This window comes from Hibiscus syriacus, unplaced genomic scaffold, assembly GCF_006381635.1.
Source record: "Hibiscus syriacus cultivar Baekdansim isolate YM2019G1 unplaced genomic scaffold, ASM638163v2 tig00110956_pilon, whole genome shotgun sequence".
In the NCBI taxonomy this organism is placed as follows: domain Eukaryota; kingdom Viridiplantae; phylum Streptophyta; class Magnoliopsida; order Malvales; family Malvaceae; genus Hibiscus; species Hibiscus syriacus.
The window spans coordinates 1443013-1460902 of NW_024062932.1; the positions used below are offsets into that span (position 1 = coordinate 1443013).

General features: G+C 33.4%; 1 protein-coding gene across 2 annotated transcripts; it reads right to left on the reverse strand.

Moving 5' to 3' along the window:
• Window positions 1-351: 351 nt before the first annotated feature.
• LOC120148282 (potassium channel SKOR-like) lies at window positions 352-16195 on the reverse strand. 2 transcript variants are annotated; one of them, XM_039161445.1, is made up of 14 exons: window positions 15992-16195; window positions 15498-15784; window positions 12785-13009; window positions 12347-12410; window positions 11613-11952; window positions 9990-10285; window positions 4238-4318; window positions 3627-3725; window positions 2998-3219; window positions 2664-2852; window positions 1903-1978; window positions 1505-1799; window positions 904-1025; window positions 352-727 (listed from the first exon to the last, which is right to left on the reverse strand). In XM_039161445.1, exons 2-14 carry the CDS (start codon window positions 15728-15730, stop codon window positions 486-488), a joined length of 2484 nt encoding a protein of 827 aa, XP_039017376.1. In that variant the 5' UTR covers window positions 15731-15784; window positions 15992-16195; the 3' UTR covers window positions 352-485. The 2 variants fall into 2 exon arrangements, with proteins under 2 accessions (XP_039017376.1, XP_039017375.1); XM_039161444.1 differs by lacking the exon at window positions 15992-16195 and adding an exon at window positions 15824-15962 and having other exon boundaries at window positions 15498-15777.
• Between the last annotated feature and the right edge of the window lie 1695 nt (window positions 16196-17890).

The window sequence follows — 17890 nt, forward strand, 5'->3', positions numbered from 1 at the left end:
TTTAATGTTTACATCATATCTCTAAGCCTGTCTACTGCGTCGTTGAAGGCTTGAAACATTTGCGGCAAAGTTTAGGGAATTTGCGCCAGATATCCAACTTTCTGCAGGAAATGCTTTGCAATCATCTTTCTGTTGTGTTGCTTAAAATTAAATCCCGTGATCTTAAAAGAAATTAATTACTAATATTGTAATTAAAATTCATCCCTTTTTACCCATAATCTCTCCAATTTCACTCTCCGTATCTTTAAATGGTGTTGATTTCTTTAATCCATAAATATGAATAAATAAAAGCAGTCCAGGAACGGAAGGTACTAGAAATATTAAGATTTAAATCTCAGGTTGGATGTGAGGTTGAGTATCAAGAGATGCAAATTTATTGAAGGCAAAATCATATTTACAAGTGGAGCTGGACGCGGACGTGGTACAAGAACAAAACAGCGACATTGTTACAAACTCCATCACAATGAACGAACCTATGTTACCAACTACCGTGTTTCCCTGATCAAATACAGCTTTTGTCCATCATTAATCAAGCCTGCATCAAGAATTTTACCTCCATCTTCAGACAATATGCAAGAAGCACCTGCAACGTCTAGCTGCTCGGCAGCGGTTGTAATAAGCGCTTCCACCGTGCGAGGGATCCATAACACAATGCCAGGTCTCCTCTGTTCTTTAGCATCCCAAGGGTGGAAAGGAAAAACCGTGCACTTCTTCGGGTGTATTTTATCTGGTATTACCGACAAATTCTATCATTAGTGCACAAACGGAGATTACTTGGTACTTACCACTGAAGAAACTAATGGGCAAATGCAGATGCGACAATAAAAGCAAAGGTGTGGTCAGTAAACGACATGGGTCATGTGAAATGCAAATTAGAATGTGGTCTCACAGGTCCAGCAATACCTGTGATTTCTTTCGAACAATAAGGGAATTCTGATAACTGAGTAGATTTTGCATCTTCCAGTAGCTTGATCAAATTCTTGTTGCCACACATTCGGCCTTCATCGAGTGGAGTGTTTCCCCATCTGCACATGAAGGCATAATTGTTGAAAAAACTCATCATACTGAAGTAATGCAAACGTCTATGACACATGAAGAAGAAAAATAAGAATCGGAGTTAATAAAATAAGAGTACAACATTTCAGTAAACCTGTAAAAGAAAGTGCAGCAGAAATACCAGAAAAGAGACAACTCACTGAAATAAGGCAATCAGAAACATATCTAAGGTTTTTGACTGACAAAATAACTGCATACAGCGCAGTTAAACCATCTGGTGATTAGTATCCTAGAAAATTATGCATACAATGGGAATTTCGCATGTGATATGCCTGATTCTGAAGTATTAATATGCAAATATTGTAAGCAACTATATTGTGATATTTTAGCTGCTGATCCAAATCCAGTTATAAACTAAACGGCATAGCTAGAAACAAATAACCTTAGATGAATAAGCTAAACTCGATCGCATTCATAAAACCAAGTGAAATCAATGTCCCAAATGTACCTGTCTTTGGTAAAAACACTAGCCCCGGCCTCTATCAAAAGCTTTGCCATCAAATATAAGCCCTCAGAAGCAGCTACATGAAGTGGGGTTCGATGGTCATAATCTCTGGAGTTAGGATCAACTCCGTTAGACAAAAGCCTTTTCAAAAAGTCTGAGTCCCCTTTTGAAACTGCCGTGCACAGAAAACTACCAGCATCATCTATGTTTAAGGAAGCTCCTTCTTTAACTAGCAAAGCAGCAACGATGTCTTGTCCATTTTTTATGGCTTCTAGCAAGGGTGTATTCCCAAACTTATCTATAGAAAAATAAATTATTATCACAACAGTAGGTCAAATGATAAAGACTACAATTTTAATTAACTAAAGTAACATTTTAAAATATTTGTAAAAGATAATTACCTTTAATATTGATGTCTACTGAATGCCGAATAAGGAAAGTTGCAATATCTTCATACCCTTTCAATGCAGCAAGATGCTACTCAAAACAAACATTTGGTTTCAGATAAGAGCTTTCTTTCTCCCAATCTTCATTTTCAATGTGTAGCTAAAGCGCAGTAAAATTTAAGGAATTGATTTGAACCCCAATTGTAACCGGGAGTTCTGAGGATTTTATGGCATGTCAGAATGACCAAGGGAACTCATTTTAGCTATTTCCCAAAGAAGTAACACATAATCTACTGAAATATTAGTAGTAAATTTTGAGATTTAAATTGCAATGAAACGTACTTTTCTGATGTTTTTATGATTTTACCATGTTTTCCATCTGTTTTGATCTTCATTACTCGTGCAAGTACATGATTTCCTTTAAAATTAAAGAATGATATAAAAGAAAACAAAGCTTCAACTAAAGTGCTAAAAATGCCTATAGGTATATTGGCCATACATGTAATAGACTCTTGATTTGGTTATCACAATCATGACAGAGACCATAGAAAGAGCAATTATTGCATACTATATAACCTCATAGCTTTATGCCCAAAAAATGAAGTACTTATAATTATATGGAACTAAATCAATTTTAACACAAATTAACAGTAAAAGAAGTGCTAGCAATATATAGAAGCATCAATGCATGAACTGATGATCTCATCAAAATTGAATTAGAATAGAACGTATTTGAAGACCAACCAAAAGCCTTCAGTTAAAATAATTATGCTTACCAAGGGAGATCTTCCATCGTAATCCGTTTTGTTAGGATCAGCTCCGGCTCGTATCAAACTTTTAAGCTGATACAAATCTCCATTATATGCAGCACAATTCACTCTCAAGGCTAGTTCAGCTTCTTGTCTTCCAATGTGAAATGATATGTCTGACTCCAGTTGCTTAACTCGAAGATTGGATTCTTTTCCCTGCAATTTGAGGTTGTCAAATTTATGTTCAATTAACTTTCTTCTCAAATGGTAGTACTCAACATGCGTACACTTTTCTCTGATAAAGACATAAGAGGAGCAGACACAGTGTATAAGCAATAGAGATACGAGGCAACTGGATTACCTCCAAAAGATTGTTCAAAATTTTCCTTCCGTCGTAGAAATATATCTCGAGGATATTTGAAAACGATTGTTTATCCAACCGCAGAAGCCTACATAATTCACAAACCCGAACAGTATAAGGCTGAGGGATGTTGCAGAGTATAGAAATTTCTCCAAACGAGCTATTGGATTCCAGAAGTGAAACAGTCTCTTCTGATCCGTCTTCCCCTATAGCAACCCCCTCCTGTACAAAGATACTGTAGGTTAAGAATCATTTAATCAATTTATGAGAATATTGAGCTAACAATTCGATGAAAGTTTACGAGGGACTGTGCAGAAAATGTATAACAAAGTATTGAACAATGACAATTACATGACGAAGCACATATATGATGTTCTGTGGCATGGAATAGAAAATAATTGAAAGCCAATCTCAGCAGCTAAACAACAAGTGGAATGACCACCTTCTTCAGGTTAACAAATACATAAATATGTTTCATGCTTACATGAATATATATTTGTGTATATATATATATATATATATATATATATATACAAGGCTTAGGAGATATCCAAGGATAGGTAGAGGTAGGAAAACAAGATATAAATGTATTTTATTAACCAGAACAATAAAAACATAATGTATCATACCAGCACACCATCACAGACAAAATAAAGTTGATCTACAACATTTCCCTGTTCCATTATTACTTCTCCTGGGAGAAAAAATTCTTCATGGAGTCTAATAACCTGCAAGATCAAAAGAATCAAGGGTTAACTTTATATCTAAAAGTTTTTTTTCTTCTTTTCCTCCTTTTTTATGTAATTGTGAAGGTGGAATGTGGCTGCAGCATTAGACAGGGCAAACATTTTATGACTTCTTTTTGGTGATATAAAAATATTATCGTGTGCAAGAGACCAATTTACTTTGAGAAAAAGAGATCATACTGCTTCAAATGAGCATTTAGAACAGCAGTCCTGACATACTATATCTAAAAGCAGTTATCCAAAGATATAATTGCATGCATACACGCTTAGGCCATATGCAATTGATTTCTTCAGATTCCATGTAATATTAGCATAGAGATGTTGAATCATGTCAACTCTGTTTTACAAAATATGATGCAGAGTAAGTTCAATACAACCAAGCACAAATGAGCTTTGCGCAGCACATATGAACCATTTATTACCAAATCAGAAGCAACAGAAAAAATTGTATTTTTGAGCAACTTGCATTTATTTGAGACAAGAAACCGACTTACAATCTGATTAATAAACTCTGAAGAGCATTCCTTGAAAAGAGGAATTTTCTCAATGTATGACATATATAAAGATTGGGAAATCTGCAAAACCACAAACAAAATAGAAACCATTGAAGGAAAAGCATAAAAATAAATGTATTGAGCACTAGAGAAAATTCTAATGAAGAGAACATCCAGAAAAAATATATGGTTGTTATCTTTCTTAAATTTATATCATTATAATTTATGTGGTTTATTCACGTTGCAATATTTCACTCACAAGAGGAACAAAGGTTTTGCAACAGTTAATAACCTTATTTATTATTATAAAAAATGTTGTTTTAAAAGAACAGATTGAGATAGGTTCTTCCACTGAGATCTAATATATGATAAATACCACATCTTAATAAGGAGATAGTTTTGTGTCACCTTACATCCTTACAAAATTATTGAGAAGAGATATTAAATAAATGCAAGAATATTGTTTATGATTCCTTTATTGATGTGAAGGATATTATATTGATCTCATTAATGAGTGTCCTTGACTCAATAATATGACCACAGTTTCTGTGCCTAGAGCTCCTTTCACCGGACAGGAGCTCATCAAACTTGATTTCTATAATGTTGAAAATACGCATATGACAAATAGTTGGCAGCATGGAAATCAAACTTGAAATTAAAAAAATACAGCTATGGAAAATTGAAGAGTATTGTAGAAGCATATGAGTTACTTAGCAACAAAAGACTTTGAAAAGTCAAAGGAAATCCTCCAGTAAGGAATTGTAAGGCGGCATGAAGAATGTAGAATCAACTATACGCCTGTTTAATTAGCTTATTTATTATTAAACAGTAAATAACCTTATTTATTATTATAAAAAATGTTGTTTTAAAAGAACAGATTGAGATAGGTTCTTCCACTGAGATCTAATATATGATAAATACCACATCTTAATAAGGAGATGGTTTTGTGTCACCTTACATCCTTACAAAATTATTGAGAAGAGATATTAAATAAATGCAAGAATATTGTTTATGATTCCTTTATTGATGTGAAGGATATTATATTGATCTCATTAATGAGTGTCCTTGACTCAATAATATGACCACAGTTTCTGTGCCTAGAGCTCCTTTCACCGGACAGGAGCTCATCAAACTTGATTTCTATAATGTTGAAAATATGCATATGACAAATAGTTGGCAGCATGGAAATCAAACTTGAAATTAAAAAAATACAGCTATGGAAAATTGAAGAGTATTGTAGAAGCATATGAGTTACTTAGCAACAAAAGACTTTGAAAAGTCAAAGGAAATCCTCCAGTAAGGAATTGTAAGGCGGCATGAAGAATGTAGAATCAACTATACGCCTGTTTAATTAGCTTATAAATGTATGAGATGTAATACAAGAGAAGGAATATGAGAAAAAGCTTAGAAAAGCAAGAATGAGAGATGTAAAACTATTAGAGAGAGAGGGTGAAGCATAGCAAAGCTTAGAATAACAAGGTTGTGTTTGTAAACTAGTCGCAACTAGTATTATAGTGTTGTAATATTGGGGTATATAACTTAACATATTTTTCCTTCTAGTGAGAGAAGCTCCCCATTCTCTCTAAAAATTTAGGCGTTTTTCAAAAATTTCGTTCTCCTCCCCCTTTATTTCCTTTAGATGGCGAGTCAGGTGAGAAGATCTGTTGGGAAAAGTTGCGTTACAGTGATTATTTTCAATATTCCAGAGTGTCTTCATCATCAAGGTCTTTGGTTATTGTTTGATAAATATGGCGAGGTGGTCGACTCTTTCATTCCCATCAAAAGAAGCAAGGAAGGAAGCATGTTCGGTTTTGTCCGCTTCTCTAGATTGGAGGACGCGAGGAGGGCTATCTTCTGTGCTGATAGATCTTGGAAGGTAATAAGGTTAGAGTTTTCATGGCGAGATTTCAACCTCGTGATGTTTTCTGGAAGAGAAAGGTTACTGGTTCAAATTCAACTACGGTCAAGAGTAGAGAGGAGGATGTCAAAGAATCTCCCATTATCGTTGTAGTTGATGAGGATAAACTAATTACTCTTAGAGATAGTTTGGTTGGTTGGTGCAGAAAATTTATAAAAATGAAAGAGTTAGCTGCTGTTATGCATAAGGAAGGCATTTTAGGCCCGAAAATTATGAGGTTAAGTGGTTTAGCAATTCTGATCATTTTTGAAGATGAAGAGAGTAGAGACTTTGCTCTAAAAAATCAGATTGGAGCGTTGAATAAATGCTTTGACAAGGTGGATTTGTGGTCGGAAAACTTTCAGTGTAGCAGCCGACGGGCATGGTTATCGTGCAAAGGGATTCCACCTATTGTGTGGAGCCATTCTACTTTCAGAAACATTGCAGGAAAATGGGGAACTCTTATCTCAATTGACGCGGGGACCTTATATCCTGGCTCGTTTGATAGGGCTTTATTTCAGATCATTACGAACTGTAAAGTTCGAGTGGAAGAATCATGTGTTTTGAAAGTCGGGGATCAATCTTTTACAGTATTTGTTTTCGAGATTGAACCTTGCTTTAGCCCTGATTCCGTCTGGGAGGATTCGTCTGTATCGGAAACGACAGTTGCTTCACCGTTACCCACGGAGGGGGACCTCGATGGTGTCTTGCCAGTAAAGTCTTCCGAGTTGGCGGTATGTACTGGAACGTTTTCACGAGTTAATTATGATTCCACTAATATTAAGGAAGTTCAGCTAGAAAATTGAGCGTCTATTGATGGCACGCATATTGGGGGCGGTATGTGTGGTTCAGGTGAGGTATGGGCTATTAAAGTTGTGTCCCCGACAGTCAGTAATGGGGTAGTTACGCATGAGACTGATATCAATTCTAAAAGGTTCTCGGAGACCAAGAAGGTGGATTTGGTTAGTGGGGCAGCTGTGCAGGAGCATGTCTATCAAAGTGGTGGTATTTTTCAGGCTTTGGAGAGTGTTAGTGGGGTACACGAGGAAGTGTTGATTCAAAATAAGAGAGGGGCAGAAGAAGACAGCAGGAAAAGGTGTGAACCTGCACGTGCTTCTGAGGAATATTCTTTTCATTCCCCCATGTTGGATGATCGTGTTTTCATGTTGGATGGGCGTCAGAAACAAAAAGTTGTGGAGGAGAGGAAGACAATTTTTAGTTCTCTCAGAAATTTTCAAGTCAAATTTGCGGCTCAAACTAGGAAGCCTCGTTAAAGTCGTAGTATGAATCCTCAGAGGAAGGTTAATGTAGTGGGTGTTTTGGAACTTTCAGGTGATTCCTTTCTTTTATCTGTATGAAGTTGGTTTTTCGGATGGTTTCTGTCGACAAGTCGAGCAAGAAGAGGCGATAAGGTGGAAACTGATTCTTGTACTCTGTTCGTGTGGAAGTTCAGGATTTTGTCTTTTAGGCGGATGTTGTTTCTGGTTATCTGTTCGTGAGGAAGTTCAGGATTTTGTTTTTGATTGTCTGTTATGGATTGAGTTAGCTGTGATATTCGAGTTCTGGTTTGTTTTGTGTTGGTTTTCGGGTTATGTTCAAGTGTTAAGGCTGGTCAGTCATTTTTGTGACTGTTGTTATAGCTTATAAGGTTTTAGCTGTGTTAGTGTTGTCGTGTAGGGTTTTCTCGGTTGTTTGCTTATGTTGGGGGTGACGACCTGGTTGTATTCTTATGTTTTTTTTCTGGTTAATGAAATCTTAAGGCACTCTTTCCTCCTTCCGCTGATTAAGGAGCTTTTTTCAAGATCCTTTAATCAAGAAGGAGGTTTTTAACGAGGCCTGCAATTCTTATCAAAAAAAATATTGGGGTAATATCGTTGTAATGTATTTTACCTCGTTTTAATAATATTTCGAGTTATATAAATTACCCGAGAGCCCACCTACACTTCCAACAAGTGATATCAGAGCTTAGTTCGATTTTAACGTGGTGGAGAAGATGGTCAACATGATTCAACCTTAAATACCGAGATTGACAAAGACGGATTATGGCAATTGGAGCATTCAAATGAAGGCGTTACTAGGCTCCCAAGATTGTTGGGATATCATCAAAGATGGTTACACCGAGCCTGAAAATGCAGCAGCAGAAGCAGTCCTGGCCAATGAAGAAAAGAAGGTATTGAAGGAATCCCGAAAAAAAGATAAAAGAGCGTTGTTCTTTATTTTTTAAGGAGTAGACGAATCTACATTTGAAAAAATTTCTGATACGAAGACCGCAAAACAAGCGTGGGAGATTTTGCAAAAATATCTACAAGGTGCCGAAAAAGCAAAAAAGATACGCTTACAAACTCTCAGAGCTGAGTTTGAGATGTTAAAAATGAAAAATAAAGAAAAACATCGATGATTATATTAGCAGTGTAAAAGCGGTCGTGAATGAAATGAAAAGAAATGGTGAATTACTTGACGATGTTAGAGTGATGGAAAAAATTTTGCGGTTATTAACAAGAAAATTCGATTACGTGGTTGTGGCAATCGAAGAATCGAAAGATTTATCCCAAATATCGATCGATGAGCTTGTGGGTTCACTTCAAGCTCATGAGCAGAAAATGAAACAAAATGAAGATTCTGAAAATTTGAAGCAAGCCCTACAAAGCAAAATGAATGTCAACGAAGGAGAAGCTAGCAACAACTACACACGAGGTCGAGGAAATCGTGGTGGTTATCGTGGTAGATACAGAGGAGGATGAGGAACTCGTGGACATGGTGGTCGATCATATGAAACCGATCAAATAAGTGAAAACAATCCAACATCAGGTCGTGGACGAGGATTCAGAGGCCGAGGTATAGGCATATATCAACAAGGAAATAAATCCCAGAAAATGAAGAATCTATTGGTGATGATAAGCGGAAAAAAGCTCAGAATGAAAAATCAAGTTTGAGGGGGAGTGTTAGAAATCAAACTTGATTTCTATAATGTTGAAATATGCATATGACAAATAGTTGGCAGCATGGGAATCAAACTTGAAAGTCAAAAAATACGGTTATGGAAAATTGAAGAGTATTGTAGAAGCATATGAGTTACTTAGCAACAAAAGACTTTGAAAAGTCAAAGGAAATCCTCCAGTAAGAAATTATAAGGCGACATGAAGAATGTAGAATCAACTATACGCCTGTTTAATTAGCTTATAAATATATGCAATGTATGAGATGTAATACAAGAGAAGGAATATGAGAAAAAACTTAGAAAAACAAGAATGAGAGATAGCTTAGTAAAGCTATTAGAGAGAGAGGGTGAAGCTTAGCAAAGCTTAGAATAACAAGGTTGTGTTTGTAAACTAACCACAGCTAGTATTATAGTGTTGTAGTGTTGTAATATTGGGGTAATATCGTTGTAACGTATTTTACCTCGTATTAATAATATTTCGAGTTATATAAATTACCCGAGAGCCCACCTACGCTTCCAACATGGCTCAATAATATGACCACAGTTTTTGTGCCTAGAGCTCCTTTCACCGGACAGGAGCTCAACACACATCAAAGTGAGGAAAAATTTTGGTGCAGATCTCCTTGAAATATTATCTCCACACTAGGTCATGGGTTGCTTCCTCATTAATCTCAGTTAACAATTAGGCAGGGAAGGAAACCAATGGACAATGAAAAAGAAATCTTCAAAAAAATTTGTGGGAATTTCGCTGCATAAGAGATGACATTTTACCTCTCGTATTAGCTGGTTATCCAAGATTGGAACTTTGGAATTTTCTTCATTTACATTGATATTTTTCTTCTTTTTTCCACTAAAAGTAGTTTATGTGCTAACAGAAATATAAAAGGAACAACGGACTGCATACTATTATATGTTACCTTAGCTCGGATAGAGATGGGAATATCCTGAAGAACGGAAGCCTCAGTGTATTGACTTTCATACTGTAAGCGCATGTGGCCTTTGATCTGATTACGGAGACCCCTATCAAGTCTATTTCTGTTCATATACTTGATAACATCTGCCATTTTATCCCTGAACTTCTCGGTCTTGGATCCTTTTACAATTAACGCTGTCATGTTACCAATCAAATAAGCACCAAGAATCATGTCAAAGGAGACATATATCATTATGAACATCATTTCCCTCAGATTGACCGCATGTATGTCTCCATAACCTGTCACAGAAGACCAGATTAATTAAGAACAGATTCAAAACCAACCGAAACACACACACACACATGCTGCATAACACATTAACAGTTTTAAATAAATATAGATAAGCGAAGTTAATTCGTAATTAGAAGTCACATATATAATTTCTGTATAATAATATCAAGAACAATGCACATCGCCTAAATATGATGAAAAAAGTACGACATCCATAGCATATAAGAAGCCATATCAATCCCTCATTAATCCCAATTCAATCCATATAAAACTATTCCCTTGTGTCCGCAACATAACCTAGCTATACCAATCAAAGTTAAGTCCTAAACTTCTATATTTCCTTTTGAAGTATTTTATTTTTATTTGAACAGTTTCCCCCATATAATTAAAGTGAAAAATGCAAATAAAAGAAATAAAACTGCTCCTTATAAACCTAGAAGAAAATCTATACCTTTCTTCCACTGCCCGATAATTCCAATAATATGATTCCAAAGAGAAACAATTTTCTTTCATACCTTAGTCAACACCATCAAAACACCCAACTTTAAACTTTTTGTGTCAATAACATGATGAATTTATATTTTCTTCTTACGAAAATTTGGAAAACAAAACATAGAAACCATATAAGTCAACCATAGAAATGCTATTCTCTTTCTATGTTGCTTTGCTCAGATTAAGAGGCGAGTGATGAGTATATGGTCCGTGTCGTATACTTAAACTTTTCTAAGCTTTTCCTTATATTTGGGGTATCAAACCCTCATAGCCATGTCTAAATATGCACTGGACTCAAGTACTTTAAGGGAAACGAAGAGTCAGAGTAACACTTACACATTCAGCAAAGGTCATTAGATGTTAAGCTGCTAAAGAAATTTCACCAGAATTATAATAATAATAATAGATTGAAAAGGACAGTAATTATCAGAAAATAATCCGGATTCTTTCTTTTACTACCAAGTACCAAGAGAAAAAAGGAAAATGTATTTTGTTAGAACTAATTTGATGATATACATTACATAAAAGCTCCTCATATTCAGCCGATGAGGCCTTGGCTAAATAAAAAGGAGGTCAAGTCCCACCATGTTAGGTTTTGTACTTATAATGAAGTTATTGATATAATTTAAGAAATTGTAAAAAATTGGTGGAGTTGTATATTAAAAAAAACTTATTCAAGAAAATATAACCATTTTAATTCAATTCAATGCACCAAAATTTTCCTCGTAAGTTATATGTTCAGTTCCCAGCCGTAGAAACATAAAATCACTTAGGAAATAAAGAAAAACAAATAGAATCAGTTCAGTAATTTACAGGATAGAGTAAATTAAAAAGGTTACTTACCAACGGTTGCCATCGTGACAATAGCAAAATACAAGGAAGTTGTGTACCGCTTCCACAAATCAATTTCTCTGAAGTTTGAATAACTATAGTCTCCCAACTTTAAGCTTCCAATCCATGTGTACCCCTCTTTTTCAGGAGGCAGTGTGGTAGCCAAGTAGTAAAAGATACAAGCTGCTGTATGTGTGCAATAGAGTTCAACAAAAATAAGTTTTATAATCCTTGTAAAAAGGTAATTAATCCGTATATCCTTCTCCATTTTTCGGAAGAAATCAGTGACTTTATGAACCCGATGTAGCCTAATCCATAAGAGATACCTCACTTCTTCTTTTCTTCCACAAGCCTGCTTGAAAAAAAAATGTGTCAAAATGGTTATTATGGTAGCTACAACTACAAATTTACTGCTTGAAGTAATCATATAAACCCAGAAAATTCTGCCATATCGGTGTTTCATTTTCTAAAAAGATCTAATGCATGGTATGTTAAGCTGTCTAAGAGGAATTATATTTAGGGAACAATACCATGATCTTGTTCACAACTCTTTCAAGGGCATATATGTTAAAAAGTTTATCACCATGTATATAGAAAATTAGAAATTATTTGTTTAAGGTTAAGCAAAGAAATGCAAGACCCCACAAGTTCTTCATTATTGAACGAGTTGTTACTATATATATATATATATATATATATATATAAACCTGACGAAATGAGGCGTATGTGGAGGAAGAAAGCAATACCTTGTAGATCATATCCCAAGGCATACAACCAAGTAAATCAATGAGAAAATTAGATTTCAAGTACCTGCAATAACACATGGGGAATACAACCAGCGCAATGCTCAGTAGCAAATCATAGAGATTTGTAAGAATGTAAGTGTGAGGGGAAAAACAAGATAAATATATAGGCAAGTGCCGACGACGTTGGTACTAGCTCAGTATTATTTGCTACAAGTAGTAGTAGAATCAACTTTTTGAAATGAACAACAGAATTCTGACTATCATGTGCTTGCTGGTTAATTTTGCTTATGTTGTTGCTACAATGTAAATGCGAGTTGTAAATTTATACGATTGTACTTAAGAAGTTACTTTTCAGAAAGCACGATCTAATAGTTCAAATGAAACACGAATTGAAATTATAGACATTTGATGTAAAAGGGAAACATAAGAAAAACTAACCGAATAGCAATAGAAGTGGGCTTACAGACCATTCTGTAGGTCTGAGAGTCTCTATAGGCAAGGAAGAAATGCAAAATAATGTCAAGGAGGAAAGCTACTTGTCCAACAATGTCTAGTATAAAAAGATTTTCCGGCAAACCCCTGAAGAACCCAAACTCCAAAGGAGTAAAGAAGGAAGAGTACAACGCCCATATTAGTATGAACTTGGTCCATGTTCGATACCACCTGCATTTAATACCATATAGCACGTCGATTCTGGGTCATTCAAAAGTCAAAACAACAATAAAATAAATAGGATAAAGTAACTTTTAGTCCTAAATTTGACAATTTTTCAATCAGTCCTCTAACTTTATTTTGATCCATGTTAAACCCTGAGCTTAGCAACTTTTTTCATTTATACCTTTTGTTTGTGTGACACTATAAGATACATCTTGTGAGACACTCTCAGTCTTTTTGATAACGTGACACTCTAAAAAGACTTAAATGAGCCAAAAATCCAAATTCAAAGATCAATGTGAACCAAAAAAAATTCAAGAATCAAGTTAGTAAAAGTTAGCAAATTGAAGAACTAGAAGTTAATTTATCATAAAGGGGAATAAAAGAAGACAAATACCCTTTTGGTACGGAAACAATTTAATAATTGGACGCCAAGTTTTACGTACTTGGTAGGTAAAAGTAAGGGGAACAGGGGAGGATGTGTAGAAGTAGATAGAAAAAATATATTTTTTGAAAGATAAAAAAGTATATAGGTCAAATATAATTTCAGAATAACGTTTTATTTTTAAAAAACATAATGATAAAATAATATAAATTTTATTTTTTGCAACTCTTAAAGGTGAACTATTTTTTTTATTTTTTTAATATTTTCAAATATATATGAAAATTTATTTTTTTTTCTTCCATCAAATGAGTTATCACTCTATTTTGTATCAATCAATCAAGCAAAATTTCTAAATAGTTATTTATAAAAGTTATATTTATATACCAACGGGATTGATTCAAGTGATAAACAGTTTAATATCGTTTGAGCAAGTATTAAGTTCAATCCAGATTAGTCAAAATCAAGTATGAAATCTAGATCGATCTAGATTAATCAAAACGAAGTTTTGGAAACCTGAAGAACAATTAAATTTTTTTATATTGATACCTTTTATATATATATAAAGAGGCGTTATATCTCTATTTTATTTATTCTATTTATTTATCACTTTCGTTTATGAATTTCTAATTTTCCTTTTTGGTTCACAAGCATCTATCTATTGGATAATGTCATCTTGATGACGTGGCTGGTACACCTCTCCTGAATGCTAATGTTGCTGCTTATATCAGAACAATGTCCTTACGCAAAATAAATAAATAACAAAACCTGCTAGCAAACAGTGTGTTTCCTCAAATTAAGCTATATATAATCCTTGGATTGAATTAGAGTAGATCTCTTCCTATTGAACATTAAACTAGTTTTTAATATCTATCTTATAATGTAATATTAAAAAATTAGAAATGATGAAATTTAAATATATAATCTAGTATTTCTCATTATTGATCTAACAATAATTATTATTTTTGTATTTATTATATGATTTTTTTATAAAAAGTATTTATTATATGATAATATCACAAACATGTTTTATAGGAGAAATTTTATTCTATCAGATCAAATCGATTGATTATTTAATATTTTATCATTACCATATAACTTTATATTTTCAACTTAATCTATCAATCCTATTTTTTATTCCATTCCAATAACTTATATTAATGGGAAAATAAAATTACAAGAGATGCAAAATTCATAATAGATATGAAGTGATGGCCCGATAATTTATTTACTCTGTCAGCATTTCAGTCGGTATTTGGCATGTGATCCGACTGTCAAGCAAACATGTATAATTCATAAAGCACCACTTGTGAAAATTGCACTTAATTCCTTCACTTCATGTGACCCGATTTGGGTTTTACATTTTTTAGGGGTTAGCATCACAGTCAAACCGTGAGCCGTAGTGGTTATTTCCGGTCGACTGTGACAAAATTTAAAAGGTGTTTTAAGTTAAACAACCCCAACAATCCGGCCAAGCAAGGATGAGAAAAGGACATAGCAAAACATTTGAGCCTTCGACTCATGTCAACTTGTTAAAAGTCAAAACAAAGTGACCCACAGAGATTGAAATCCAACTACAGCACGCCACGCGTAAGGCAATGGCGGGATGACGGATGCTCTCCTGTGGCCTCAAAAACTCAATTTACAACTGTCACGGTTTTTGCTTTCTTTTATTTAAGCTTTATCGTTTAATAAACTAAAATTAGAAAAATGAAATCACAATTTATAGATATATAGTAAATTAAAGCTCCTGGTTCAGTTAATGAAGTAACGTTGATTCAGTAGCGAGCAGCGAAGTGATAAAAATTAAATCAATATTTTTTTAAATAATAATAATCATCTTTAACCCTTTCTCTCTCTCTCTTTTCATTTTAAGAGCTATTAGTTACTACTAGCTTTACTTAATTTTTTCACATTTATTTTCAATCTATTTTTACCATTTGATATTATAAAATTACAATAAATAAACTAAATATATTTATGAAATGGCTTTTAAGTTTTTAGATTATATAACTTATTAGGAAATTGCTTCAAAAAAATTTTATGGCTATTATTTATTATTCAGTGCACAAATTCTAATAATAACGGTAGATGAACGGGTGGCTAATAATTTACCTGTTGTCGGGATGAATAGATAGGCCGTCTTTGATCCCGTCGAGTAACGATTGACGACTGAAGTTCTTCCGAGCACGAGCCGCGGCCAATCCCAACTCAGCAGCTAGCAGATTAAATCTGCTTCCTCTCGACGCTATGGTTCCTTCTCTAAACTCCTCAATCTCGTACTCATCCTCATTCGTCATCGGAGCCTTCTCATCTCTCACTCTCCTACTCCTGCCAATGTCCGCCATAGCCGCCGCGCCAACCACCGATCGAACAGGTTCAATGCATTTCCCGTAATCTATCTACACAATTTTAACTTTCTTAATTAGTTGAATTATTGTTGCATCGCATCTCAAATTCGATCGAACAAAAAACTAAACAACAAGTCAACAACAAAATAAAATATTTCATCCAAAGCAGAGAAAACACAAACTAAAAGTTAGAACTAACCTATACGAAGGATGTTGTTTTTAATAGACGATGAGATAAAAAGGAAAGGAGAGAAGAACCTGTTGATCTCAGAGGTTGAAAATTTGAAAATTTGTGAAGACTCAGCAACTCCGGAACTTACGGGGAGATTTATATAGATTACTATTTTCAAAAACTCCTGAACTTACGAGCCAACAAATTTCCTTTTTTATGTTTGGGTGTAAAAATAGAGAAGTGGAAGAGCTTTCTCAGTTTGGGGGGGGGGGGAATATAGAGTTTGTTGGTATGTAAGGATTTTAGACAGGGGCCAATCTCCAGGTTACCAGAATTTATACACAAAAGCTCTACACCTTATTTATTTATACAATAAAATAATATATAATTTTATTTATTTATTTATTATTTAAAATCAAGCTATTTAACATACACATTCAATTTTTTATATTTATTCTCTCTTGGTTGTATTTAAGGTATTTTCTTAATAAAATAATAAAAATATGTTTTCATAAAATTTAATCATTTTTCTATGATTTATTTATGTAATATTGAATTAATTGTTCAAGATAATAAAATATACTTTCATTTTATAAAGACATTTTTAAGTTTTCGCTTAGGACCCTAAAATGTCTAAGACGACTCTGTTAACATGTCTAAAACACCCGACCTATAAAGGGATTTTTTTTCTTCAAAAATACTATTTGTTTTCATTTGATTTTTAATAATGTATCTAAATATTAGTTTGCATATTAACTTGCTAATTTAGAAAAATTAAAAAAATGGGGAAAATTAAACTTACTAACTTATGTGAGAGAGTAGACATTTGAGGGGGAAATCGTAACCAAAATATTTTCATTTATTATTCTTTAAATCTACAAATTAAAAATGTATTTTAAGGAGAACAAAAAAGAGCGATCTCAATGGTAAAATAATTATTGTTATTTTTTTCAGTCGTTTATATGTTTACTAATATGTTCATGAATATGTTTGTTTAACGTTTGTTTAATGTTCATTTAACGTTTGTTTAATGTTCATTTAATGTTCGTTTAGTGTTTGTTTATCATTTGTTTATATATTCAATTTTGTGTCATTTGCAAGCTAAAGAAAAATGATAAAATTATGTCACTAGTGCTTAAACTTCTTAAAATTTATAGTTTAAAATTCAACTTTTATCATGTGTTCAATTTAATCCCTAACTTCACCAATGTTTAAAATGTAAAAAAAGAAAAGGAGAACCAGGTAAACGAGCTTGTTCATGAATATAAATGAACGAGTCGATAAGCGAGCTTGTTCGTAAACATAAATGAACCGAACACATATCTTTTCGTGTTCGTTCATTAAATGAACATAAATGTTTTTTCGTTCATGTTCGTTTATTTAATTTAACAAATGAACATAAACGAACGTCATACGAACGGTTCACAAACAATTCACCAAACGCTCTGTTCATTTACACCCTTATACAATGGCATATGGTTGAGAGTATTATTTGAACATATATTGTCATATAATTATTTCAAATTAATTAAAAAAAAGTGCGTTTTAAGGATTAAACAATAATGTCGAAATATTGTTGAGAAATTAAATAAACATTTAACAAAAATATTTGAATATTAATTTCTTTTAATAATTAAATAAAAGAATACAAATTAGAACTGTAGTGGATCTGCTAAGATTATCTTTTACTATTATAATGTTTTAATCGAGTTTGGTCGTTAACATAATTTTTCTAAAAAGGATAAAACTGCAGCACTTGATCTGATGTTATTTTTTTAAAGTACACAAATGGTCATTTGATTATAGGATATTATTTTATTAAGTTTCTTGATTATTAAAAATTATAAAATATCCTCCAGTTATAGGATATAGCTTTGTTGGGTTCCTCGACTATTAAAAATTATAAAATGATTACTTGATTATTCATTGTGTTCTAAATTCGTCATTGTCTGTTAAAAATTAATGATTATTTGAATGGGACGCTA